At 41.2% G+C, this 22346-nt stretch overlaps 1 protein-coding gene across 1 annotated transcript in view; it reads left to right on the forward strand.

Moving 5' to 3' along the window:
• Positions 1-22346, forward strand: part of LOC149204985 (uncharacterized) — a 298358-nt gene that overhangs the window by 62169 nt on the left and 213843 nt on the right. Inside the window, exons 4-5 of the mRNA XM_089394859.1 lie at positions 422-673; positions 820-939. Of these exons, the coding sequence (XP_089250985.1) occupies positions 422-673; positions 820-939 (372 nt within the window). The remainder of the gene's footprint in view (positions 1-421; positions 674-819; positions 940-22346) is intronic.

The raw sequence follows: 22346 nt of genomic DNA on the forward strand, positions 1-22346 counted from the left end.
CCTGGAAGCATGTGAATATTCACATCCTGGTTTACTTGGCATATTTGGCATGCCAAGACATTATTCTCCACAGAAATGGTACATCGACTTTGGGTGTTAAAAACCGTATAAATTATTTGCCTTAGGGGATTAAATACTAAGGTTTTGTACCGGTATATTTCCCAAGGATTGATTTCTCAAATCATGTCTTGAGATCTAATTATCATTTGTTTAGATGTTTAATGAGGTTGAAATATATTTATAACTGAAATTTAATTTATTGTGATTATAGCTTTATTTCATAAACTGCATTATTTTTTAGTTCACGTGCTGGCATATTTTTTCATAATGTTTTGTGTCATATATTTTGGGCCATAATTAGTTGTATTATTCACTTGCCATTCCTTACATAACTTTTACACCTTGTAACTATATTTATCAGGTATTGGAGCCTCACGTAAAGGGAATGAATGAAGGATTCACTGAAGCACGCCTAATTTCAGAGGTATCTTTGCTTCCAGAAAGAGTTCGTATTTCAGCAGGAAGACGGGCTGTATCAATGGCAACTGGTTTTGTTGATCGGGTGCATAAACAAGGAGAAATAAGAAAACAGATCCTGGTTGTAGTCACAGCAGGTTGGTCGATAATGTGCTTTGACCACAACCTCAAGAAACTATGGGAGGCTGATGTTCAGGTCAAGACATAATATCTCTCTTGCCGAAAACATGTTTTTAGCTTTATAGCAGTATCTTTAGTGATTTTAAATTGGCTGTCTTTCCACATTGCAAAATCATCAGTTTAAGACATTATTTCACTCTAACAGTGAATGCCTTTCTGCAGGAGGACTTTCCACATGGTGCTCTTCACAGAGAGATAGCAATTTCTATCAGTAACTATACATTGAAGCATGGAGATGTGGGGCTAGTAATTGTTGGGGGAAGGATGGAAATACAGCCAAATGTACTACTTATGGAACTCATCAATATTATTTAGTTGTTTTTATGCCAATTACACATTTCTTTTTCTTTTTGTTTGTGTTAGCTCTAGGTTTTCTATGCACTTTTGGGAGTTAATTTTTGCCCTTTCGGTTTGCTATTTTGGTATGTTGTAATTTTCTTTTGGTTAGTAGTGAACATTAATATAATGTTTTTTTGTTTCTGATAAGAAATGTTCAGTTATTGATGTTTCTATTAACCCAACCACATACTGAAATGCCCAAGTATGAATGTTTCTAGTTTCCAAGAAAAAATGTATTTTCATTCAAGGACAGTTAAAAATAGATTCGACATGGTGCATGATGCACAGTTGTCAATACTGTCTGTACATATCACTCAACTGCCTATATTTCTACCCATTATTTATCAGAAAGACAATCCTGAAATTTGCATGTTCAAAGGACTTACATTACGTTTCGTCAAAACACTTACCGAGTAACCAGATCAAATTCTGTGGAAAATTTACATTGGAAACCACGCACAGAAAAAAATTAAAACTCAAAAGCATTGGTAGACTTGGAGGAGACTAAAAGCCCCTCCTGATATTCATCTTCAGTGATCTGATTTTCCATCAACTGTAAAGCATCCTTAGAAATATCAGCCTGAACAAATTAGCTCCCTGTAGATGTGCTTGAAAGATACGTCCTGAAGCTGCCCTGAAACCAGTACAATGAACCTGGAGCTGATTGTTGAACGTCTGGCCCTGCCTGCAACTTCCACATTATTTGTAAACAGTCTGTGGTCTTCATGTTTGGCTCTCTTTGCTGAGTCAATCTCTTTGCAATACTTCTGAATATAGTTTTAAAAACTGGAACCAGGTTTTGAACCGACCACCTATCAAACAGGGGTTTGAATTGGAACAGGATCAAACCAGATTGAACCAAATTCAATGAACTAGAATTAAAAAAAAATACATAAAATAATTACTTTATAATGGAAAAAAATCATTTTTATGATTTCAAACCATGATTCCAATCCGTTAGAGAAAATATGCAAAGTTTGCTCATCTATATACCATGTAAGGGTGCATATATCAAAAAGGCACAGAGTGCAATATGTATCATCATCAAAATACATATCAATGAACTTCTAACTTATAAATGGCCTCTAGAGTCCAAAAACAATGCTACAACTCAAGATTCTAGGCCACTGGCCTACTGCAAAACTCAAATCATTGGTCAACATGAACCAACCATTCATCAAACTTCTGCTTGTATAGTTTTTTCCCTAGCCTTCGCCTCCTCAAACTTGTCACACTTTTCAAGGTATTCTGCTTTAATAAGCCCTATCACTTCATCTGGTGCATCACATGGGATTACATGGCCTCTTATACTAGCCAAGTGTTGCTTCAACCTATAGATGCCCCCCTGCCATTGGGCGCTTGCACTGTTTGCACAACATTTTGCCTTTCATACTTTACCAGTAGTTGAGTTATGCCATCCAACGAAGCACTCCCTCTACACACACAAAAGCGTCGACAGGAACAGCTTAGCGAGGGGGCAACAAAAGATGGGATGATTTTTACGGACTTATTACGGTCAATTACTCAAACAACCTACCACATTATGGAAAGACACCACAGGACTAAATGGGGGAGATAAGTGCTTCATTTTATAACCTCAAAGCCTTATGAGCCGCAGCCAATAACCCATCAGACATAGACAATCCATGCATTCATTACACAGTCAGGTACAGCCAAGACCATTCTAACCGTCCCCCATTAGCCAACTATCCACTAATCTTTATAGCAAATACTCACACCTACGCTTACACTGATCGCATTCTGACCTAGCTTCCTAATGAGTATGAGTACGGGTCAAGCTTATCCTTACTTCCCCTACCTCTCTAGGACAGGTAGAAGAGTATGTCTTACCTTCTGTCTGTCTTTGGAAGTAAGGACAGAACAACCAACCCTTTCTTATCCCGTCCCGCAGTGGAACAACCAACCCTTCTTGTCCAGTAAAAACAACTAGTTAGGACAATTTATGGATAAGTCCCTAAGTACGGGGCTCAAAGCCTTATCTATTCTGGTTGAAGCATCAACAACATCACAATGAACCCATGCAGCATCTTTGGCTTTTGTGGCCATGGTGGATGATGAAATTTCAGATGTGAATGGAAAGAAATTTGCAAACAGAAAAGAACATATATCTAACTATAGCAAAACCTATGATAAATTTCAAAACCAAAAAGAGACATATTTAACCTAAATACAGGGGCTTTTTTTTTTTACTTGAAATAGGAGAAAAAATTAAAGAATAGGACAACAATCAAATCTGAAAATTCAGAGAGAAATCATACCTGGGAATGAAAACTAGCTGCTAAAGCCTCCTCCCAAAGATGCCAACTCCACTAGACAGCGTCACAGCTGCAAACCAGATCCTCTCGACTGAAGCCTTCTTAGGAAACTTGCTCAATTTATTAAGTTGTTTTATGGTTTAGACTAAGTCTAACTTAGAAAAAACGCATTAATTAAGTCAATAATTAATGTTAGTTATTGAGGTAGGACAACTAAGGAAACATAATTTAATTACATTAATGAATTTGTTTTAATCTCAACCATTGATCTTGAATGGGTTAGATTTAATCCTAACCATCCATCACTTTGGAGATTAGGGTTGGGAATTTAGCTCAATGAGAAATTATAAAAGCAAGCCTAAGGAGAGGAAAAAGACACAACAATTGATAGGTATTTGAAAGAATGATTTTTTCAAGGGTTGAAGAGAAAAATAAATGTGTAGCAGTGAAAGGAAAAATTCTGAGATTGAGTGGAGGGTTTCTTAGAAAGGATGCTGTACCAATTTTTGAGCATCAAAATTGCAGGAGTGCCACGCAAGGAGGGCCGCAACTCACACGTGCTCCATGGGTAGAGCAGCTAGGCAGCATGTGCTACATGAGGGTTGATTCGGCAGGCCATGCATGTGGAGGAAGGGCTTCAGTTGGGTCGTACAATTCTTCTGTGGTGCAGATCGGATTTGTAATTTCTTAGGGGCAGAAAGGAATGGCTTTTATGTTTTAAAAGAATCATCATTAACAAAAGAATATCAGGAAGGGGAGCTGCTATAGAGACAATTCTGTCTCATAGACCCTTTATGGACCTTATTGCAAAATGAAAATAGTAACACTTAAGTTTCCTAAAGCTAAACTGCATTTTTCTCATGTCTAGCAGCCAATAATAGAATCTGAATCAACCCTTTTTGAATTGCTTGAGCTTTTTCAGGATTGGCAATTGTAAGGGCTGTACACAATACTATATAGTATAGTTTGTTATGTTTACAAGCTTGAAGCAGCTACCAATATTTATTGTGAATTCTACATTTTTAGCATTATATATAGTTGCTGTCCTAGAAAAAAATGGGGGTATGCTCTAGGCGTTCCAGGGTCGCATCCCTTCGTCTCTGCCGTTCCCCAGCCCCGAGAACCAAGTGCAATATTGGAAACAATTCTATCATGACTTGACAACCTTTCTTAATGTTTCCTATATCTTCAATAAAATCTAGAGTTGTTTTTCTTTATTTTGTTAGATTTAAGCTTAGTTGACCTAGTTGCTCCCTTTTTTATTACCTGTAACTATTGATTACAAACAGATAGCAGTCTGGGTGAACTTTAGTGCAATGCCTTATGATGTTGCATGTGTTGTAGTAGCCTATTTAACCCTCTAGGCTATAGTCATTTGAAAAGGGGGAAATCATTCTTTAATGTTACTTAAGTAACATTAGATAATAATATTCAATTTGGGGCAAATGGAGGGAAACATGTTAGTCACTCAAAATTGAAATTAGGAGGGAAAAACTCCAAAGAGAATCTATAAAAAGGAGAAATGAGATTCATTATGATCATCATGGATTGTTATTCTTTCTGATTTTGGGTTTAGGCTCTTGGAGGGTTTTAAGACCCCTTTTCCTTGATTGGTTTTGGTGATGAAAGAATCCTCCTATCCTCTGATTACATGTGATGTTCCTTTTTCTGGTGTTCCTTATGACATGGTTAGGATGGACTTTCAGGGTTGGAGGTAGACAAGTCACAGGTGTAGTAGGTTTACGTCATTAGCGGGCCCATGGGCTTTTGGAGATGTTTTATGGGGCCTGGAGGAGAACTTGCCATCTTCCATTTATTAGGATTGATTCTGCACAACTTGCTTCTCCTTCCATTGCATTATGATAATTCCCGTAAAATGGGTTATTATTGTGCCTAACTCAATTAATTACGCTTAAGGTGGCATTCCAAGAGGAATACTTGACGGAACACCTTAGTGTAACAACTCCTTGGAACTAGAACGAGAAGGTCTACAGGATGGGATGGTTAGTGGGAATTTTCAATGACATGAAGAGGCATGGTGGAAAATTTACCGTTTTCTCACATTAAAAAGATATTTTAATTAAGGGAAATGTGCTCAATGATTAAAATAATAATAAAATAGGAGTTTCCAGAGGGGTCCATTAGATCTATAAAAAGAGGAAGATGATGCCATTAGAGGACATCTTGGATTTGATCTTTCTTCTTGTATGAGAGGTTTGAGAACCTGGTTCTCTACTTCATTTGTAGCCCCAGGACGGAAACCCTCAGGTGATTCAGTGAGATTGGGCGAGTACCCATCTCCTCTTGGTCAATTCATCCAAATTTCACATGGGCTCTTAGCAGTGGCAGTGGCAGTTCAATTTTGGTGGAGGGCCAATGTAGCAATGTGGTAGATCTTTTGATGGCCATCATGGCAACTATCTTCTATAGAGCATTTATATGTAAATTTCTGAGTAAATAAATAACGCTTTATTATTCTCATTTCTTTTGTCTTTTGCAATTGTCACATTTATGGGTTTCTTGCAAATTTTATTTGTTTTTCTATTGCTTTCACTGGGAAAATTTGTGGAGTAATTTTTGTAAGTAATATCTGGCGAAAATTTGCATTTGGGATATTACAGTGGTATCAAAGTGGGTGTTCTTGCCAGCTCGAGGGTTTGTTGCAGATCAATTTCGAGGGAAGATTGTGATCGAATTACTGAAGTTTTTTCCTTGCAAACCATGAGAATTCGTCACTAATTGATTAAGTATTCAACAATTTCTACTCCAAATTGGTGAATTATTTGGCCAAAAGTTATGAAGGGCCATAAAATTGCATTATTAATGTGGCCCAAGTTATTATTTTGAAAACCCAATTATTATTTTAAAGGCCATGGAGTCGAATAAAGGGGGGCGAGTTATTATCATTTTCGAAGGAGGTGAGGTTAATTAATTGAGGACAAAGGCCAAACTTTTAAGAATGCTGTCCAGTATTTCCGCAGGTGCTGAAAACTCACCGGTTCAAAGAGGGATGATACATGGCCAGGTTACAATTAATTGCAGAAGGAGCTATCAATTTTTTTTTGTTGGCCAAGTTATGGGCATCTGAGGCTGCAATTTTCTTCTATATATTTTCCATGGGATCCAAGCCTGTCAATTCCTCACTGTTTTGGGTGAAGGCGCTTGTTGTATCACCTATTGGATCACTGGATGAAGCGAACAAAGTTCCTTCTTCAGATTAATTACTCCAGAATATTTGGAATACAAAGATATCCATGAGGATACAAATATTATATGAATAATAATGAATATACAATGAGAGTGAGAAGCTTGCTTATATACTTAGCAGGTGTCTTTTCATGGAGAGTCATGTCTCATTTAGACATGCCTCTTCAACCTAATTACTAATTAACTAATAATTATTTATGATTATTGTCATTTACATTATTTTCTATATATTTATTCATAACACTTGAGCTGCCAAATTCATTGGGCCGAGTACGTTGATCCAATGTCTTGGGTCGAGATTCATTATCAAACCACACTGTCAATTCAAAAGAGTTGAACCTCTATCCTTATGCTGGGTCGAGTTTATGATCTCGACGATTGTAATTAGATCGGGGACGAACTAACTGATGAATTTTGTAATCTTGGTGGAGGTTACCATCACGTCCGAATCTCACAATTTTCTAAGAATCGATTTGGTTGCTCGTAATCTGCTATGGTAATTGATCTGGCAAGTGAGTGCATCAGAGTAAGCAAATTCCATTTGGTGTAATGAAGGCCTGTACAATTAACAGAGCAATGTGACCAGATTATCTGTGGAAGCCAAATTAAACGTTGTGTAGAAGCCATTTGAACTGGAGCTGAGTCTGTTGAGTAAATGGATGTGTTTGCCCCCTGTATAAACTGCTGGATGAGCTTCTGTGGTGTTCTGTTTTCATTTGCTGATTAGCACGAGTCCCTAGCATCGCACAGGTCGTGGTTTACAGTTACAAACAAACCACTTGCTGATGTTTGAGTTCGTAAGCCAGAAAGGGGTTGGGGTTTCATTTCGAGAAGTCCTGGCATCTTCTCAAGGTCTGATACAAACTATAAGGGACATGATTTCACCTGATTCCCAAGTGTCTGAACACATAACAGTGTATAGAAAAAAGTCTCAGCATCTCATTGTATGTGGAAATACTATCTTGCACCAGCCCCAGGTTCTTAATCACAAGAATCGCATAGAATTCTGAGTAAGGAGGACCTGTGTATGTACATACTCCAACCTTGTGATCTTGCTGGAAGACACACCTGTAACAGTTTAGAGAGCCTGAGTTGTTTTTCAAGGCATCTCCAATTCAAATTGTCTGTGCTTGTTCAGGGCTGCATTCTACCTTGTATAGGGCTGAGATCTAGTGTGAGTGGGCTGAAACACCTGTTGTGCTTGTTACTTTTATTTTGAAGCTAAACCTGTGATTACGTCCTCATTTCATTGGCTGAGGAAGGGCCATGCTTTGAATTGTTGACTATGTATATGCTTGGAGGCTGTGAGGTTGAAGTCATTAATGCTGGAAAGGTGTGTACTGAACCTGTGCAACATTTATTGTTTAAGTACATCACTTTTGTCTTTGCTGAAAGGTACGAGTCTTGCTATCTGATGAGCATCCACATTCATATTGAAATTTACTTGGTATTTAAGACTTAAGTTCACTGTGTAATGGAATAAATTCAGAAGGGAACCTACAACATTTTGTACACAAATTGTTTGCTAAAATGCATCAATGACCCATAACACAAATTTTTGTGAATGTTCCGAGATTGCCTATCTTGCTGTCAATATTTACCCTATGCTTATATGCTGTGTATTGAGTCAGATGCTGCTGTTGTAATGGTCTATAAATGTCCTGAGGGGTGAGCATAATTGGCTGCTAGATAAGATAAGATAAGATAATTTTATTAATGTCCAACAAATGACCATAATAGGTCAATGGGACTGTCGGTTACAATGATTACATCATGCCAAGCTGGTGGACCAAACGGTCCCCTTTAACATTTCTTTTAAAAAGCAGAAAATACATCTACAATCTAAGTAAATGTAAATGTAGAAGCTAGAAGCTCTCGGCTTTGAAACAAAGCACTGCGATGAAGCAGAGAAGGAGAAGAAGAAGGAGAAGAAGGAGAAGAAGAAGGAGAAGAAGAAGAAGTCTCTTGTCCAGTTCCTACTCCCAACATCCGAGGTCGAGAGAAGAAAACTGAGAGAATTTTATCAAAATCTGCTGTCTTGTGGGCATACTGGGCTGTCGATGTTGTCGCCTGGAGGTTCTAGGGCGCCTCCCAGGGGTGGATCCAATCCTGGAGCACTGGTACAATTTGGTGGGTCGCCCCCCCCCCCCCCCCCTGGGACCACACTGATCTAGTCTCAGTGTCTGTGGGTTGGTCAATGTTTCTTTTGGTGCCCCGCACTGATGGTAGCGCCCTAAAGAAGTCCGTGATCTTCTGCGTGGTGTCCGATCTGGTGGGGGGCTGAAGAAAACGGGCCCGAAATTTGAAGGCCTCCTGGAGATAAAGTGCAAGGCATCTCAGATCAACATATCTGAGGAAGTTGGTCAAAGACTGAGAAGACCAGAAGAGACAATGGAAACGACCTCGAATCTCGTAGTAAGCAGGGCATCCAAAGATGAAGTGTGTCTTTGTCTCTATCTCCTGTAAGTGATAGAGCTGGCAAATTCTATCTTGCCCTATCAATGTGGTGATCTGTCTCCAACTGGAGTCTGTGAGACCTAACTCTGAGTTGCCCGAGGGGGATTCTAAGGGCATGCATCCAATGCTGGAACATGTACTGGGGTCTGATGATGAGCCCCTCCCTGATCTCCAGGTAATGCTCTGTGTAGAAGGCCATTTTTGGACGCAACCCATTGGGAGGATTGGTCCATGTAGTCTGAATGTATCGTCTGTAAATATCCTCCTTAATGATTTTATTCAGCTCTTGCTGATTGGGAAGGAGGTGGCCTGGAGCATTTAGAGATTACTGAAAAGGAGGGAGATGGTTAATCTGGATTCCTGAAGCCTCCATAAGCTCTGTCACACCGGTGTACCAACATTTGGATCAGCCTGTCTGCATACGAGCGATGTTCTCCGAGGAGCAATATGCTAAGTATGGGTATCTGTCACGACCCTTCCTTGCGTTTGCCAATACTCGGAGCTTGTGCAAGAGCGACACTAACCTGAATATCACCTCTAGGCGAAAAGGTTGAGCCCCGAACTCTGCTAGAATGATGTGCTGAGGAACTGTCTGCTTGCACCTAATGAAACGATGCAAAAGGAGGGTCTGGACCTGCTCCGCTGAAGCCCAATCTTACTCTAGGAGAGAGGGACCCTAAATCTTTGAGTCGTAAAGCACTGTGGGGCGAATCAAAGTGTCCATGATGCTCATTTTGGACGAAATGTCCTGGAAATGATGCCAGAAACACTGCCTCCAGAAGGGCTAGAGAGCCATACCCTTCGTTGATCCGAGGCTGAAGGGCTGGCCGCAGGCTGAAGCGAGGCCTTGAAAACTGAACTCCCAAATATGTATAGGTGTTGACAATCTCGATCTCTTCTCCTTTAAATAGGAAGTGGAAGTCCAAGGTTTTCTTGACTCCATTGAAGATAATCACTTTGGTTTTACCCAAGTTCACAGTTAGATGCCTCCCGTCACAAAAAACTGCGAGTGCATCTAGCTGTCTCTGAAGGCCTTCTTGGGAGGAGGCAATTAGGGCAATATCGTCTACAAAGAGGAGGATGGAAATCAAGACCTGATGAAGAAGACACCCATCTATATCCTGGTATGCTCCCATAGGAAGGACTCAAGCTCATCGATATAGATCCCGAATAAAGTAGGAGAAAGGGGGCATCCTTGCTTGACTCCAATGGTGCTTCGGATGAAATCTGACATTCCTCCGACTGTGCGGAGACGGCCAAGGACGACCTCATAGAGGCGCATGATAGTTGTCAGGAGAGTCGAGGAAATGCCAATCTCTGAAAAGATCTTCCCTCGGAACTGAGTCAAAGGCCTTCCCTGAAGTCTACAAAACAGAAATACACTTTAGAGGATTGATGCCTAGCCTCCTTGAGCACCGCACGAAGAGTAAGGATGTGGTAGATCGTCTGGTGGTCTGGGCGGAATCTTGCTTGGCCCTTGGCCCTGAGTTGTCTCTGCTCAAGGAAATGGGAGAGTGTTTTGTGGAGTGCTTTAGCATATAGCTTGGTGAATGTGTGCCCAACCATGATTGTCCAGTAGTTGTTGGGGTTGGAAGTAGGCCCTGACTTGTGGATCGGGTAGCTAATGTGGTGTGACCAACCTTCTGGAAATCCATCTCGAACCACTTGGTTGAAAAGGTCCACCAGATATCCTACTAGGGGGCGAAGTCCATGCTTGAAGAATTCTGCCTGGAAGCCTTCTTCGTCTGCTGCCCTGCTGTTATTCATTGTCCATATTGCCTCTTTGATATTTTTGTTGGAGAAAAGGTGGCAGGAGGTGGGGGGGAAGTAACCTGAATCAGAGGCTGCCCAGGAATGTCATATAGCAGGGAGGTGTGAGAGAACATTGAGGCAGGGTCAAGGTCGACTGGGGTAGGTGAGCACTGGGAAAGGATGGTCCCCCAGAAATCTTTAGGGGAGCGAAGGAGGAGAGTAGAAAGAACCTGTCTCCTATGGGCAATGAAAAGGCGCTTATGTGTTTTTTTTAACATGCTGCTATAGTAGCCTTGTATTGTCACATTTATATTTGACTGATTGTAGTTGAACCACCATTGTTTCCTACATGTTGCTAAACAATGGAGTTTTTAAGATACATATTTAACCAACACAATAGTACAACAGTTGATGATTTAAACCACAATGCTTCTATGGACCAAATACCCAATCAGAACAACAAGTCTTTCTCAAGAGGGGTCTATGCCATTCTTTAGAAAGACAACCGAAAGATGTGCAGAAGGGGCAGGAAATAGGACACAAAATCTTTGCACTTGTGACATATTTGAAAAACATGAGGGTCACAATGAAAGCCCTTTTCAAACTAGATGAATTGGATGCACTTCTTTCTGAAGTGAACTAGTTAGAAGGGAAGAAACTAATTTGGGCTCTAAAACCAACTATTCCTTCTCTCATACAACATAAGTTCTTGGAGGAACTTTGTGAAGGGGTCAGACTTTCAATTACATCTTGTCTCAGTAACATTATGAGGTTGACCACACCGATACCCCTTTACAACGATGATATTATGAGGGGAGTTTTCAATCTGATAGTAGAGACCTTTCGGGACTTGGATGACACTGTGGGACCTACCTTGGGGAAAAAGCTTGAGATTTTAGAAGCCATGGTCATGTTCAGATCTTATGAAGTGATGTTTGATATTGAATGTGATAACCTGATCCTTCAAGTATACCAATACTTCTTCAACATTCAAAAACGACGTCCTGACACGGTAAATGTCAACACTTATTCCATATCTTGTCTTCATGTATGGGAGGCCATGAAGCCATTTGCAGAACATAAAACTATTCATGAAACAATTGGCAGAGGAGGAGTTGTGGAGGATTTGTGGTGACCAACCGTGTAGCAAGAATGAGCTGAGGAGAAAGGGGCTTTGCTTCACTTGCAAGAAGCCTTGGGGACCTGACCATTCATGCTTGGGTGATACAACAAAGATGACTGAGGTAGATCAGGAGGAGGATCCTTCTGACTTTTGGGTGAGGATTCTTCTTTAGTTGAGTCCATGGGTTCTTATGAGGATACCTCTGAGGAGCATGAGCAGTCGTATGGAGTTGTTGACAACAACCTAGATACACATTCTTGTGAGCAGTTAGTAGACCCCATGGGAGACATTCAGGGAGATGCGTCACTTGTGATGATTCAACATGAGCAACATATGGTGGAATGTGGGTCAGATCATGAGTATGATATGCACGATGGGCATGATTGGCCATTTTTGGAGAGCTAGCTAGTGGCTCACATTGAGCCCATGATAGAGGAGGATGAGCAGCCGTTCTTTGGGCCAGTTATTGGCAAGTAGCAGATAGAGGCACAGATATCCAGTAGCGTTGTAGTACTCGCAAATGCTTGTCGTCGGGAGGTGCTAGAGCCTGATAGGGTTATTTTGCTGGAGGAGCATGGAGTTTCTGGTTGGATGAGAGGGGATGTTTTGGAGATAGTGGTGCATCTATCTTTGGGTCTATGCATTGACGAGGTGCATGTAAATGCAGTGGTAGCTAGCAAAGCTGTAGGTTTTCCCAGCAACAACCCTCTCCAAGAGTACATAGACAGGGCGTGCAGCATGGGTTGCCCATTTATAAGGAGAGAGGCAAGGATTCCTAGACATATCTGGTTGATTGGTTGGGGAGAAATGCATGAGTTGAGCATGGTGCAACACAGTGGACTCGTAACATATATAGGTGTGCATACATCCGATCCTTTCCATATGATGGATTGGCGGGATATCATGAGTTGGTATCCTATTGGTGGCAAAATATTCTCATTCGGGAGCATAGTGCAGCTTTGACCCATAGACATGAGGTGTAGTACATGCTCCGATTGGTGTTGGGAGGTAGGCCAACAACTTTCCAACCCTTCAGGCCTGCATCTACATAGTGGGACTGACCTTGGTCTATGCCGAGGGTTGGATTGGAGAGAGGTGATGAGCTGGTACGCGGTTAATGGAGCAAAATTGATAGCCAGAGCTATAACATAGCAGGAGCCATGGGGCATTGATGCCTGTTCTTGGTGGCATTGGGATCTAGGAGGATTTGTTGATGACAGTAAGAGGTTGGTCTGGGATTTGGGCATTGAGGGTTCCGTTGATGGTGGGTTGACACAGAGGCATAACATGACCTAGTGGTTTGCATGGGATCTCGGCATTGGGTCTTAGTTGCATTGGGGCACCAGACTGGTCGGCAAGTGTGGATTGCTTGAGGGCAAGCAATCTTGGGGTGGGAGAATTTGTGATGTTCCTTTTTTTGGTGTTCCTTATGGCATGGTTAGGATGGACTTTTAGGGTTGGAGGCAGATAGGTCACAGGTGCAGGTTTACGTCATTAGCGAGCCTAGGGGCTTTTGGAGATGTTTTATGGGGTCTGGAGGAGTTCATCGGCCATCTTCTATTATCAGGATTGATTCCGCACAACTCGCTTCTCGTTCCATTGTATTCTGATAATTCCTATAAAACGAGGTTAATATCGTGCCTAACTCAATTAATTATGCTTAAGGTGGCATTCCAAGAGGAATACTTGACATAACATCTTAGTGTAACAACTCATTGGAACCAAAATGAGAAGATCTATAGCATTGGATGGTTAGTGGGGATTTTCAATGGCCTGAGGAGGCATGGTGGCCAATTTACCATTTTCCCACATTAAAAAGATGTTTTAATTATGGGAAATGTGCTCAATGATTGAAATAATAATAATAGGAGTTTTTAGAGGGGTCCCTCAGATCTATAAGAAGAGGTGGCCTCCATTAGAGGACATCTCAGATTTGATCTTTCTTCTTGTATGAGAGGCTTGAGAATCTGATTCTCTATTTCATTTGTAGCCCCAACACGGAAACCCTCGGGTGATCCAGTGGGATTAGGTGAGTACTCATCTCCCCTTGGTGAATTCATCCAGAATTCACAGGAGAGCTTAGCAGTGGCAGTTCAGTTCAGTTTTGGAGGGCCAATGCAACATTGTGGCAAACCTTCTGATGGCCATCATGGCAGCTATCTTCTATACAGGGTTTATATGTACATTTCATAGTAAATAAATAAAGTTGCATTATTCTTATTTCTTGTGTCTTTTGCAATTGTTACATTTATGGGTTTCTTTGCAAATTGTATTTGTTTTGCTATTGCTTTCACTGGGAAAATTTGTGGAGTAATTTTTGTAAGCAATATTTGGCGAAAATTTGCATTTGGGATATTACACTACAAGACTGAATTTTGGCTGAGCATAACTTTTTGAGACAACAAAAAAGGCTGGGACTTATCGATTTGATGGCAACAAATTACTTTTTTGGGCAACAAAGTCTTCTTGAGGCCGCAGACTAGTTTTCTCTTGCAGTGAAGATCCTCCTGGAGACAACAGATTGGTTTTTATTACAACGATGTTTCTTTGAGGCAACGAAGGATGGGATGTACAACTGATGTTCTAACTGTGTCTTGGTTAAGGCATCACAGTGACCCACGTCAGCCCTAAAACACACCCACACAGTCCCTTAAACAACTGCGGCTTCCTTCACAAGTATGCTCTCCCTCCACGCTGAAGTTCTGGGCACATATTAGCCCTCAAACAACCCTATGCATGCCTTTTTCTGAGGTGTTAAGGCCTGTGGCCTACCCACACTTCCTCCCTGAACTCACAGCCTGCTTAAACAAAGATACCTGTCCATAAAACATGCCCCAACAGACCTGCATCTTACCTCTCCTATCTCGGCCTTCTTGCAGGTGTAAACAACCCTCCAAACAGTCACGAGAAGCCTCCAAAATAGCCTCCCTCCTTTGTTGAAGTGCGCTCTTTCCTGCAGCCCAAACAGAGGTATAAATTCTTCCATAGCTGAGTTTCTTATGATCCCTTTCAGGCTTGCGTTGCATGGATGGATTGTCTCAAATGAAGCTCACTCATCTTGTATGTATACCATATACAAGGGCTCCCTAAAACGTCATCATAGGGCTTGACAAACTGTCATAAGGATTATTAACATTAAGCCGACCTTGACCTTGTACCACCATGCCCACACATAACTTTCAAAAATTCATAATTCATCAAGGACATCTTGGAATTCGACGATTCTCGAAGCGTTGGATTCTCCTTTCCGCCCCCTATCATCTCATCCCACATGTCCAAAATGCTCTACGGTTTTGGCCCAAATCGCGATGGGATTAAAACCCCAACCTTGGGTTCCAAGCCAACAAGTGGCTATTGTGGTGCTCCACCCTCCAAACCTTGAACCCTAAGGCTTGGAGTACCTCCCAACTACTAAAAAAATCAACAGGTATAGGTAGTGTGGAATTGGGAGAACAATGTTAGTATACAAGTTCATGCAATGTGAACTTTGATAGAGGGGAGGTATAAGCATACAGAGCATTATGGGGGGAATAATGGTTCGCATTCAGCCAATAGATGTGGAAGTCATCTGGGCGAATCCAACAGTGTGGAATATCTTTGGTTGAGTAGAATGTATCCTATTTCTCGAAAAGTTTCAAGGGCATGATACTCAAATTGCCTTATAATTCACCAATACTTTCAATGGAGCGAGTGCTTTAGTCTGCCAACTCACTATCATGGTGAATGAGGAAACCCTCGCGGCAACTACATAGCTTCCATAGATCGATGAAAAGTGGTATACAATTCTTAAAATTTCTAGAGAGAATTGGTGCCCATTCCTGGAGTAACTCTCATTGCTACTAGACCTAAAGCAAGGGATTCAAAGAGAGCTATTACAACCACTGTGGCGGGACATTATCTATTTTGTCCAAAAAATTATTACTGTGAACGCCGTTTCGACATGGTCTACCATTACTATATACACATTTTGATGCATTGAGTTGGAATTAAGGCCATGAATATGGCTTTCTACCTTCTGAGGAGCTTGACAAGAATGGCTTCAATAGTTTGGAAGCGAAGAACCGTAAAACTGTGCTTTTCCATCAAGGTCTTATTAAGATTATTGTCAAGGATGAGATGAAACAAATTGGTATCCCATGGGGACCATTTTCGTAGAGTATGGATACCAAACCGTGGGCAACAGTCCTTCCAATCACCAAGAAATTAGAACTAGGAATAGAAAGGAGCCGACCAATGATAGATAGACCCCAACGTTGGTGCCCTACAAGAGCCTCGTGACATAAGAAGGGTAAGCATATTGCAGTTTATGTCGACATTACCAAGATGATAAGTTAGAACCAATGAAACGGATGTGGCTGATACCCTCGAGGCTGAATCCTCGTTTCAGAATGAAGGTGACTTTCCATCTCAAGATAAGTTTGTACATTTCAATGTTGGGACGACAAAAGACAAACCAAAGAAGCAAAGGACAATAGGTACGGCCGTAATGCCCCACTCCATTCATTTATGTAGTATAGTGTATCAGACCCCGTTAAAACAAAATAAGAGACTCTTGTTGTAGGATAAAAGACTTAGAGCTTGGCCGCGGAAAACTGGGCCGAGGTTTCATTATTTGGACACCCTTCTTGTGCCATTGACCAGGGAAAAGCCCCAGAGGTCAGAGTTGAACATTATTGTTAGGAATGTACCACAAAAGCCCAACACCTTATTAATAACATTTTGGACGATATTGTCACAAAAATATATTATTTTCTTCAACTTAAGCTTGACCTTCCCCAATGGTAGACTAAGGACGAATTATTCGGCCTTGGGATTATAGGCAAGGAAACTCACCGAGATGTTGTTGAAAAGATGAGAAAACGTTGGCTCAAGAGGCCAAGTGGGGACGATATTGTCACAAAAATATATTATTTTCTTCAACTTAAGCTTGACCTTCCCCAATGGTAGACTAAGGACGAATTATTCGGCCTTGGGATTATAGGCAAGGAAACTCACCGAGATGTTGTTGAAAAGATGAGAAAATGTTGGCTCAAGAGGCCAAGTGGGGGGTAGAGATCAAGAAATGGAAGGTCAAGGCCACATAAGAAGAAAAACATAAAAAGATAGCAAGTGATCTAGGGTTATAGGCTGTTACCTGTTGAATACCTTCAAGGGTCTACCTAGTGTTTCTACACCAATGCTGGGTAACTTTTCAACATAGACAAATCTCGGCAGGCCAACCTCATGTAATTCATAGATTTATATTTTAATGCTGAGAACACTGATCAAAATACCTTGTGTGAATTATATCTTTTCAATTTTATTATGGTGGATAACTTGAGGTGGAAACCAAATCTGTTTGTCAGAGACATACAACTTAGGGCCTTGATGTCCTATATAAATAATCTCATTCAGTGGAAGAAGTCCCAATATTTTTATGGGGTGATGGAAACTGCAGTAAGGCTAGTCGTCAGAGAAGAATTCCCTTTGACAGTACCCATCAGAGAATCTAAATATGCTTAGAATAGGCCTTGCAGATGCTGTTACTATCCAACACAATCAAATATTAGCAGTTATAGAGTACTGGTAATTGCTCAGAACCAAATCCCTTAGAGCTCTTAGTGTTGCTCAAGAAATTTGGGATGGACTTCCCAAATCTCTCTAGCAGCAGACCCTTTGGGTTATCCCTTTCAACTTGCCTCTCAATCAAGCCTCTTTTTATACTAGTTCTGTGTTGATATTTGGGGCCAAATGGATCAGGTTACAATTCCATTTCCCAATCATCTGGTGCCCCACTAGGTTTTATCAGGCGCCCACTCATTGGGATGAGCAGAAGGAAAAGACATGATGGCACAAATTGGAACATTGCTTGGGATATTATTATACAAGAGAGTTTGTCCATCCTTCGTACTCATGGAGTGATATACATGCAAGCCTTCTTGAACAGGAAGATGATGATACATGAGGACATGCATTAGGACTAGCAAGGGGGAGATGACGAGCTGCAAAATTGTGAATTTTGTTGCGAAATTACCCACTTTGATTTTGACTAATCCACCCCTTTTTCCCTCAAAATTACTATCAAAACCTTGTACATATACAATGGGGAACATAAGATATGAAATACATGTTTACTACTTTTCTTATTGCGTTTCTAGATTAAGAACTGAAAAATGTTAAAAGTGTAGTTTGATATATATATATATATATATATATATATATATATATATATATATAACTCAAGTAAGTGAAGTTGTGCAACTGATATCATATGATTAATAGGCACGTTGACAGCTGAAAAAAGGAACAAATGGCATCTAAAGGTTTAACCACATGTTATAAAAAGGGAACGACTTTAGTTTGGGCATCTACAAGGAATTCAGAGTATATGGGTGCAATTATTTGTATACCGTTACAAGGATGCTGTGCCCAGGACAATCACAAGTTGGTTTGTTATATGGATTCCATACAAGTTCAAAAAGGCATTTTGTTGTCTAACAATTTGCTGCACTAATAATTGAAGAATGTCTAAGCTGCCTCGACACATTACAGTTGTGACAATGCCGAGGACCAAATGGGTTATTATTCGCAGTATTTCTTTGTTATGTCTACTCCTTATTTAGACAGTCGATGTATCATGTGATAAACTGTTTTGGTTAATGCGACCTTTAATTGCAGATGGTCTGTTGGGACTTAGATTCCCCTTAGTCATATAAATATATGTATTCCTAAACAAATGAAGACAAAAGTGTGTGAACTATACTGTAACTTTGATTGCTTTTAATATAAAATCTTGCCTGTGGATGCGTTGAAAGTTGCATCGGTGAATTTGTGAGATCTTAGGCGCAGGCCAAACCTCAAGTTGGGCCCACTCGAGGTAAGGTCTTGTGTTGTGTTTATTTCTTGTAAGTTGTGTGTTTTACTTAGTTGCAAAATAGATAGAATCGACCGAGTTAATCCATGCAAAGAGTGTGTGTGTTAATTTCATTTTTTGCTGTGTTTATTTTATTGAGTTTCCTTTTTAGTATTTCTTTGGGCCATGTTTTAATTTTAAGTGTGAATGGTGATGATCCCATTGTTGCGAAACCAACAGTAGTTGCTGCAAAACCAACAACAATGCTGAAAAATCAGTAGTGGCTGCTATGAAATGGTAGCCCTGCAGATTCACTTAACCCTAATTGGAACAATGACACTGTGTTAGGTATTGAACTAAGATTTCAATACATAAGACCCCACGTAGCTGGACCAAGGTAGAGAAGTTAGGCTCTGATTGTACTTAGGTTGCGCATCGTCGGTAGGTTTCCTTTTGAATCAAGTTTTCTGCATATAGAATTGATAAGAACTTTGATGCTTGTGTATACAACACCGAGAGCCTCGTAAGTCAAGTAGACCCCGGGTTGATAAATTAAATGACCAATGAATGTTTAACATCACTTTAATTAGACAATAAGTATTCATGTCATCACGACCACTCTGAGGAAGCGAGGTTTGGGAGAAATCTCACTAAGACAGTGAATCATCTTCTCTAAAACAACGAGGCTGGGATCAATCCCTATGAGGCAGCAAACCATCTTTTTGAGGCAGACCAGGTCTGGAACCTAGTTCTGAGGCAATGAAAGCTGGAAGAGGGGCCGGGGCTGGTTGGCAGCAAGGATTTAAGGGAGAAATCAAGGTCATAATGGTAGTATATAATAGTAGCAAGGTATGCCAGTGTGACAGTTACAATTGTAAGTCTAGGAACTACATTGTGTTATTGGAGAAATTGTGGATTTGTAAGTTTGCTAAGTACCCATTGAATTTATAGTGTTGCTAGAGAAATCAAATGTTCTTGTTTACACTATTTGTGCATTCAATAATGTTCACTATTTTAAAGATTGGAGGAGTACTGTCATACTGCTATAAAATACAAGTCTGACATGTGCTCAGTGAAACCCTCGCCCAAATTTCACCCCTAAGGGTAATCTTTCCAAGAGGGATGTCCAACTTGTGAGCATATGATATCTGGTTGTTCCTAGAGGACATGGAAAACTTTGAAGTTAGGAAAAAGAAAGGGTACCTGCAATTCAGTCATGGCAGACAGGGAAGAGAAACCACTGGAAATTAACCCATTCGACATCTTAAGGGAGCTAGCAAGAGTGTGGCAGCAGATGGCTCAATAGATGGCACAAGGGCTGTAGTAGATGGCTCAACAGTTGGCACAAGGGCTGTAGTAGATGGCTCAACTGTTGGCACAAGGGCAGTAGTAGATGGCTCAACTGATGGCATGTGATATTCCTACTCAATGTTTCACTAAGTAAATATCGAATTTTGCTCAATTTTAGCGTATTACAGTGTTTCACTTAGGAGATGTAGGCTTAGGGGACACATATTCGATTTTTGGCATGAGAAGCAAACCAACATTAGAGTTCAATGGAAAGATTGCGACTTTGGTGGAGTGTGGGGGCTACCACAAAGGAATTTCGGCCCACATGGAGAGTATGCTCTCATTGGAGCGAAATTAGTTAGGGAAATTCGATGTGGGTGCACATGGGCGACCTTGGAGGCAAATCGACAAAACGAAGGAGGGGCTCTCATTTTGCTCATTATCTATCATTTTTAGAATTTGTCTTTTGAGAAGAGCATGCTTGAGCAGTGAGCCAAGTCTGCATGTGCTATTCAGCACACCGGGTGTTTTCGAGTGGAAATCCCAACCCTTGCTTCGCTGCACTTTGAGTGCTAACCCAAGGAGGGAGTTTTACTTCATCCCAATTCGTACCAGTAGCATGAGTCGAGTTATAGCAGCAGGGAGAGTTACAACAGCGCAGGGACTGTGTAGTCATAGCTAGAGGCACTTCGGGAAGTTGTGGAGATAGGGAAGTTTGTGGAGGAAATTAGGAGGGAAGGCTTAGGGAGCTTTCTAACAGGGTTTGCAGACATTTTTAGAGCCTTTAGCAGCAAAATCTTTTGGTGTGTCGATTTACCCAGCAGGAGAGCCAACCATACCTAAGAGGGTCGAAATTTCGGGGTCAAGCTTTGGCCAAACCCTTCATGGGTTATTCTGGGTTTCTTGAGTAGAGGCCAGGATTACTTTCCCGGAATTTCTAAGTAGCGGGGAGGGCTCTAACAGCAGATCATTTTAGGCAAAAACACCATTTCTGGGCATTTAAACTGCATCACTTGGGCTGAATTTCTAGCAGATTGGAGGAGGGTGATTCATTGATCATTTTGGGCTTTTGCTAGCTTGCTTAGAGCAAGCCCAGGTGCACTTATTTTAGCATGTTGTTGTACACCTCTTTCCATTAATAAAATGAGTATACAATGCTGTTTTGGATGCAAATTCATGGTTTGATTGTTTGTTCTGAGTCTATGGTGTGGTTGTCTATTTTTCTTTAAATATTCACTGTTAATTTTCCCTTAGAGATATTATAGTGGTATCAAAGCTCATAGACTTGGCAATCTGTGGGAGCAACGCAGTCTATGACACTGGAGGATAGGTGAAACGTAACTTACTGGAGGCAGAGGTATAGAAGCAAGGAACGACAATTAGAGATCACCCTTGATCCTATGACTACGGAACCAGAGGTAGAAGAAACTGACATGGGGGATAATGAAGGAGACAAAAGGGAGGAGGAGAAGAAGTTTGCCCAATTCCTACTGAAGGCAATACAGGATTTGTCTCGAAACATTGAAGGAATGGGCCAGCGAAATGACAATGGCAACAAGGGTAAGGGAGTCCAAGGGGATTTCCACTATGGAGAAGGATCTCGTACCTCACATCACCGTGCATCTCTCCATGCCAACATGCCACTCATTCAGAATACACCCCCTAGATCCACCATTCCTACATTCCCACAATCTGGAGTAGGTGGGTGGCTAGAGCAGGACGAGGCACCTTATGGGGACTATTGCCTGGAGTATCAATCTTATGGGCCTGATTTTGGGAGGGCCATTACTTTCAAATATTTATGTCAGTTGAAGGGCAGCAACAAGCCCAAGGGACAAAGTGGAGGAGGTTACATGCAGGGGACAGATTTGCAACGCATTGTGGGGAGGCTATTTCTCCCAACCTTCGATGGTCCTCCATGAGCTTGTCCAAGGCATGGGTCGAAAAGTTGGATGTGTATTTCCAGCTGAACCAAATGACAGAAGGAGAGGCAATCAAGATTTCCATGTTGCATCTAGAAGGGAAGCCCACAACTGCTGGTTCCATAGATTGACCACGTTGGAACATGCGGGAGTGACTGCATATGATGATTTCATTAGGAGGGTGTTGGAGTGGTTTGAGAGGAAGGATCCAGAGGAGTATTTCAGGAGTTGACGAGGCTCAAGCAGGCCGGGATTGCAGAAAACTACATCTCAGAGTTTTTGCGATTGTTTGTGATGGTGCCTGACTTGTCAGAGTCTAGGAGGATTTTCATGTTTGTGGATGGGCTAGTAGAGCCATTACATAGGTTAGTGAAGTCCAACTGGCCCGCTACATTGCATGATGTAGTTATGAGAGCCCGAAATTTGCAGGATTCCCTACTCAGGGCAAGGGCACCATTACCCCCTAGATAGGGTTTCCAGCAGAGGGGGAA

The sequence above is a fragment of the Pinus tabuliformis genome, chromosome 1_2, assembly GCF_031772625.1.
Source record: "Pinus tabuliformis cultivar Carrire ecotype Pingquan chromosome 1_2, CPIR1, whole genome shotgun sequence".
NCBI lineage: Eukaryota > Viridiplantae > Streptophyta > Pinopsida > Pinales > Pinaceae > Pinus > Pinus tabuliformis.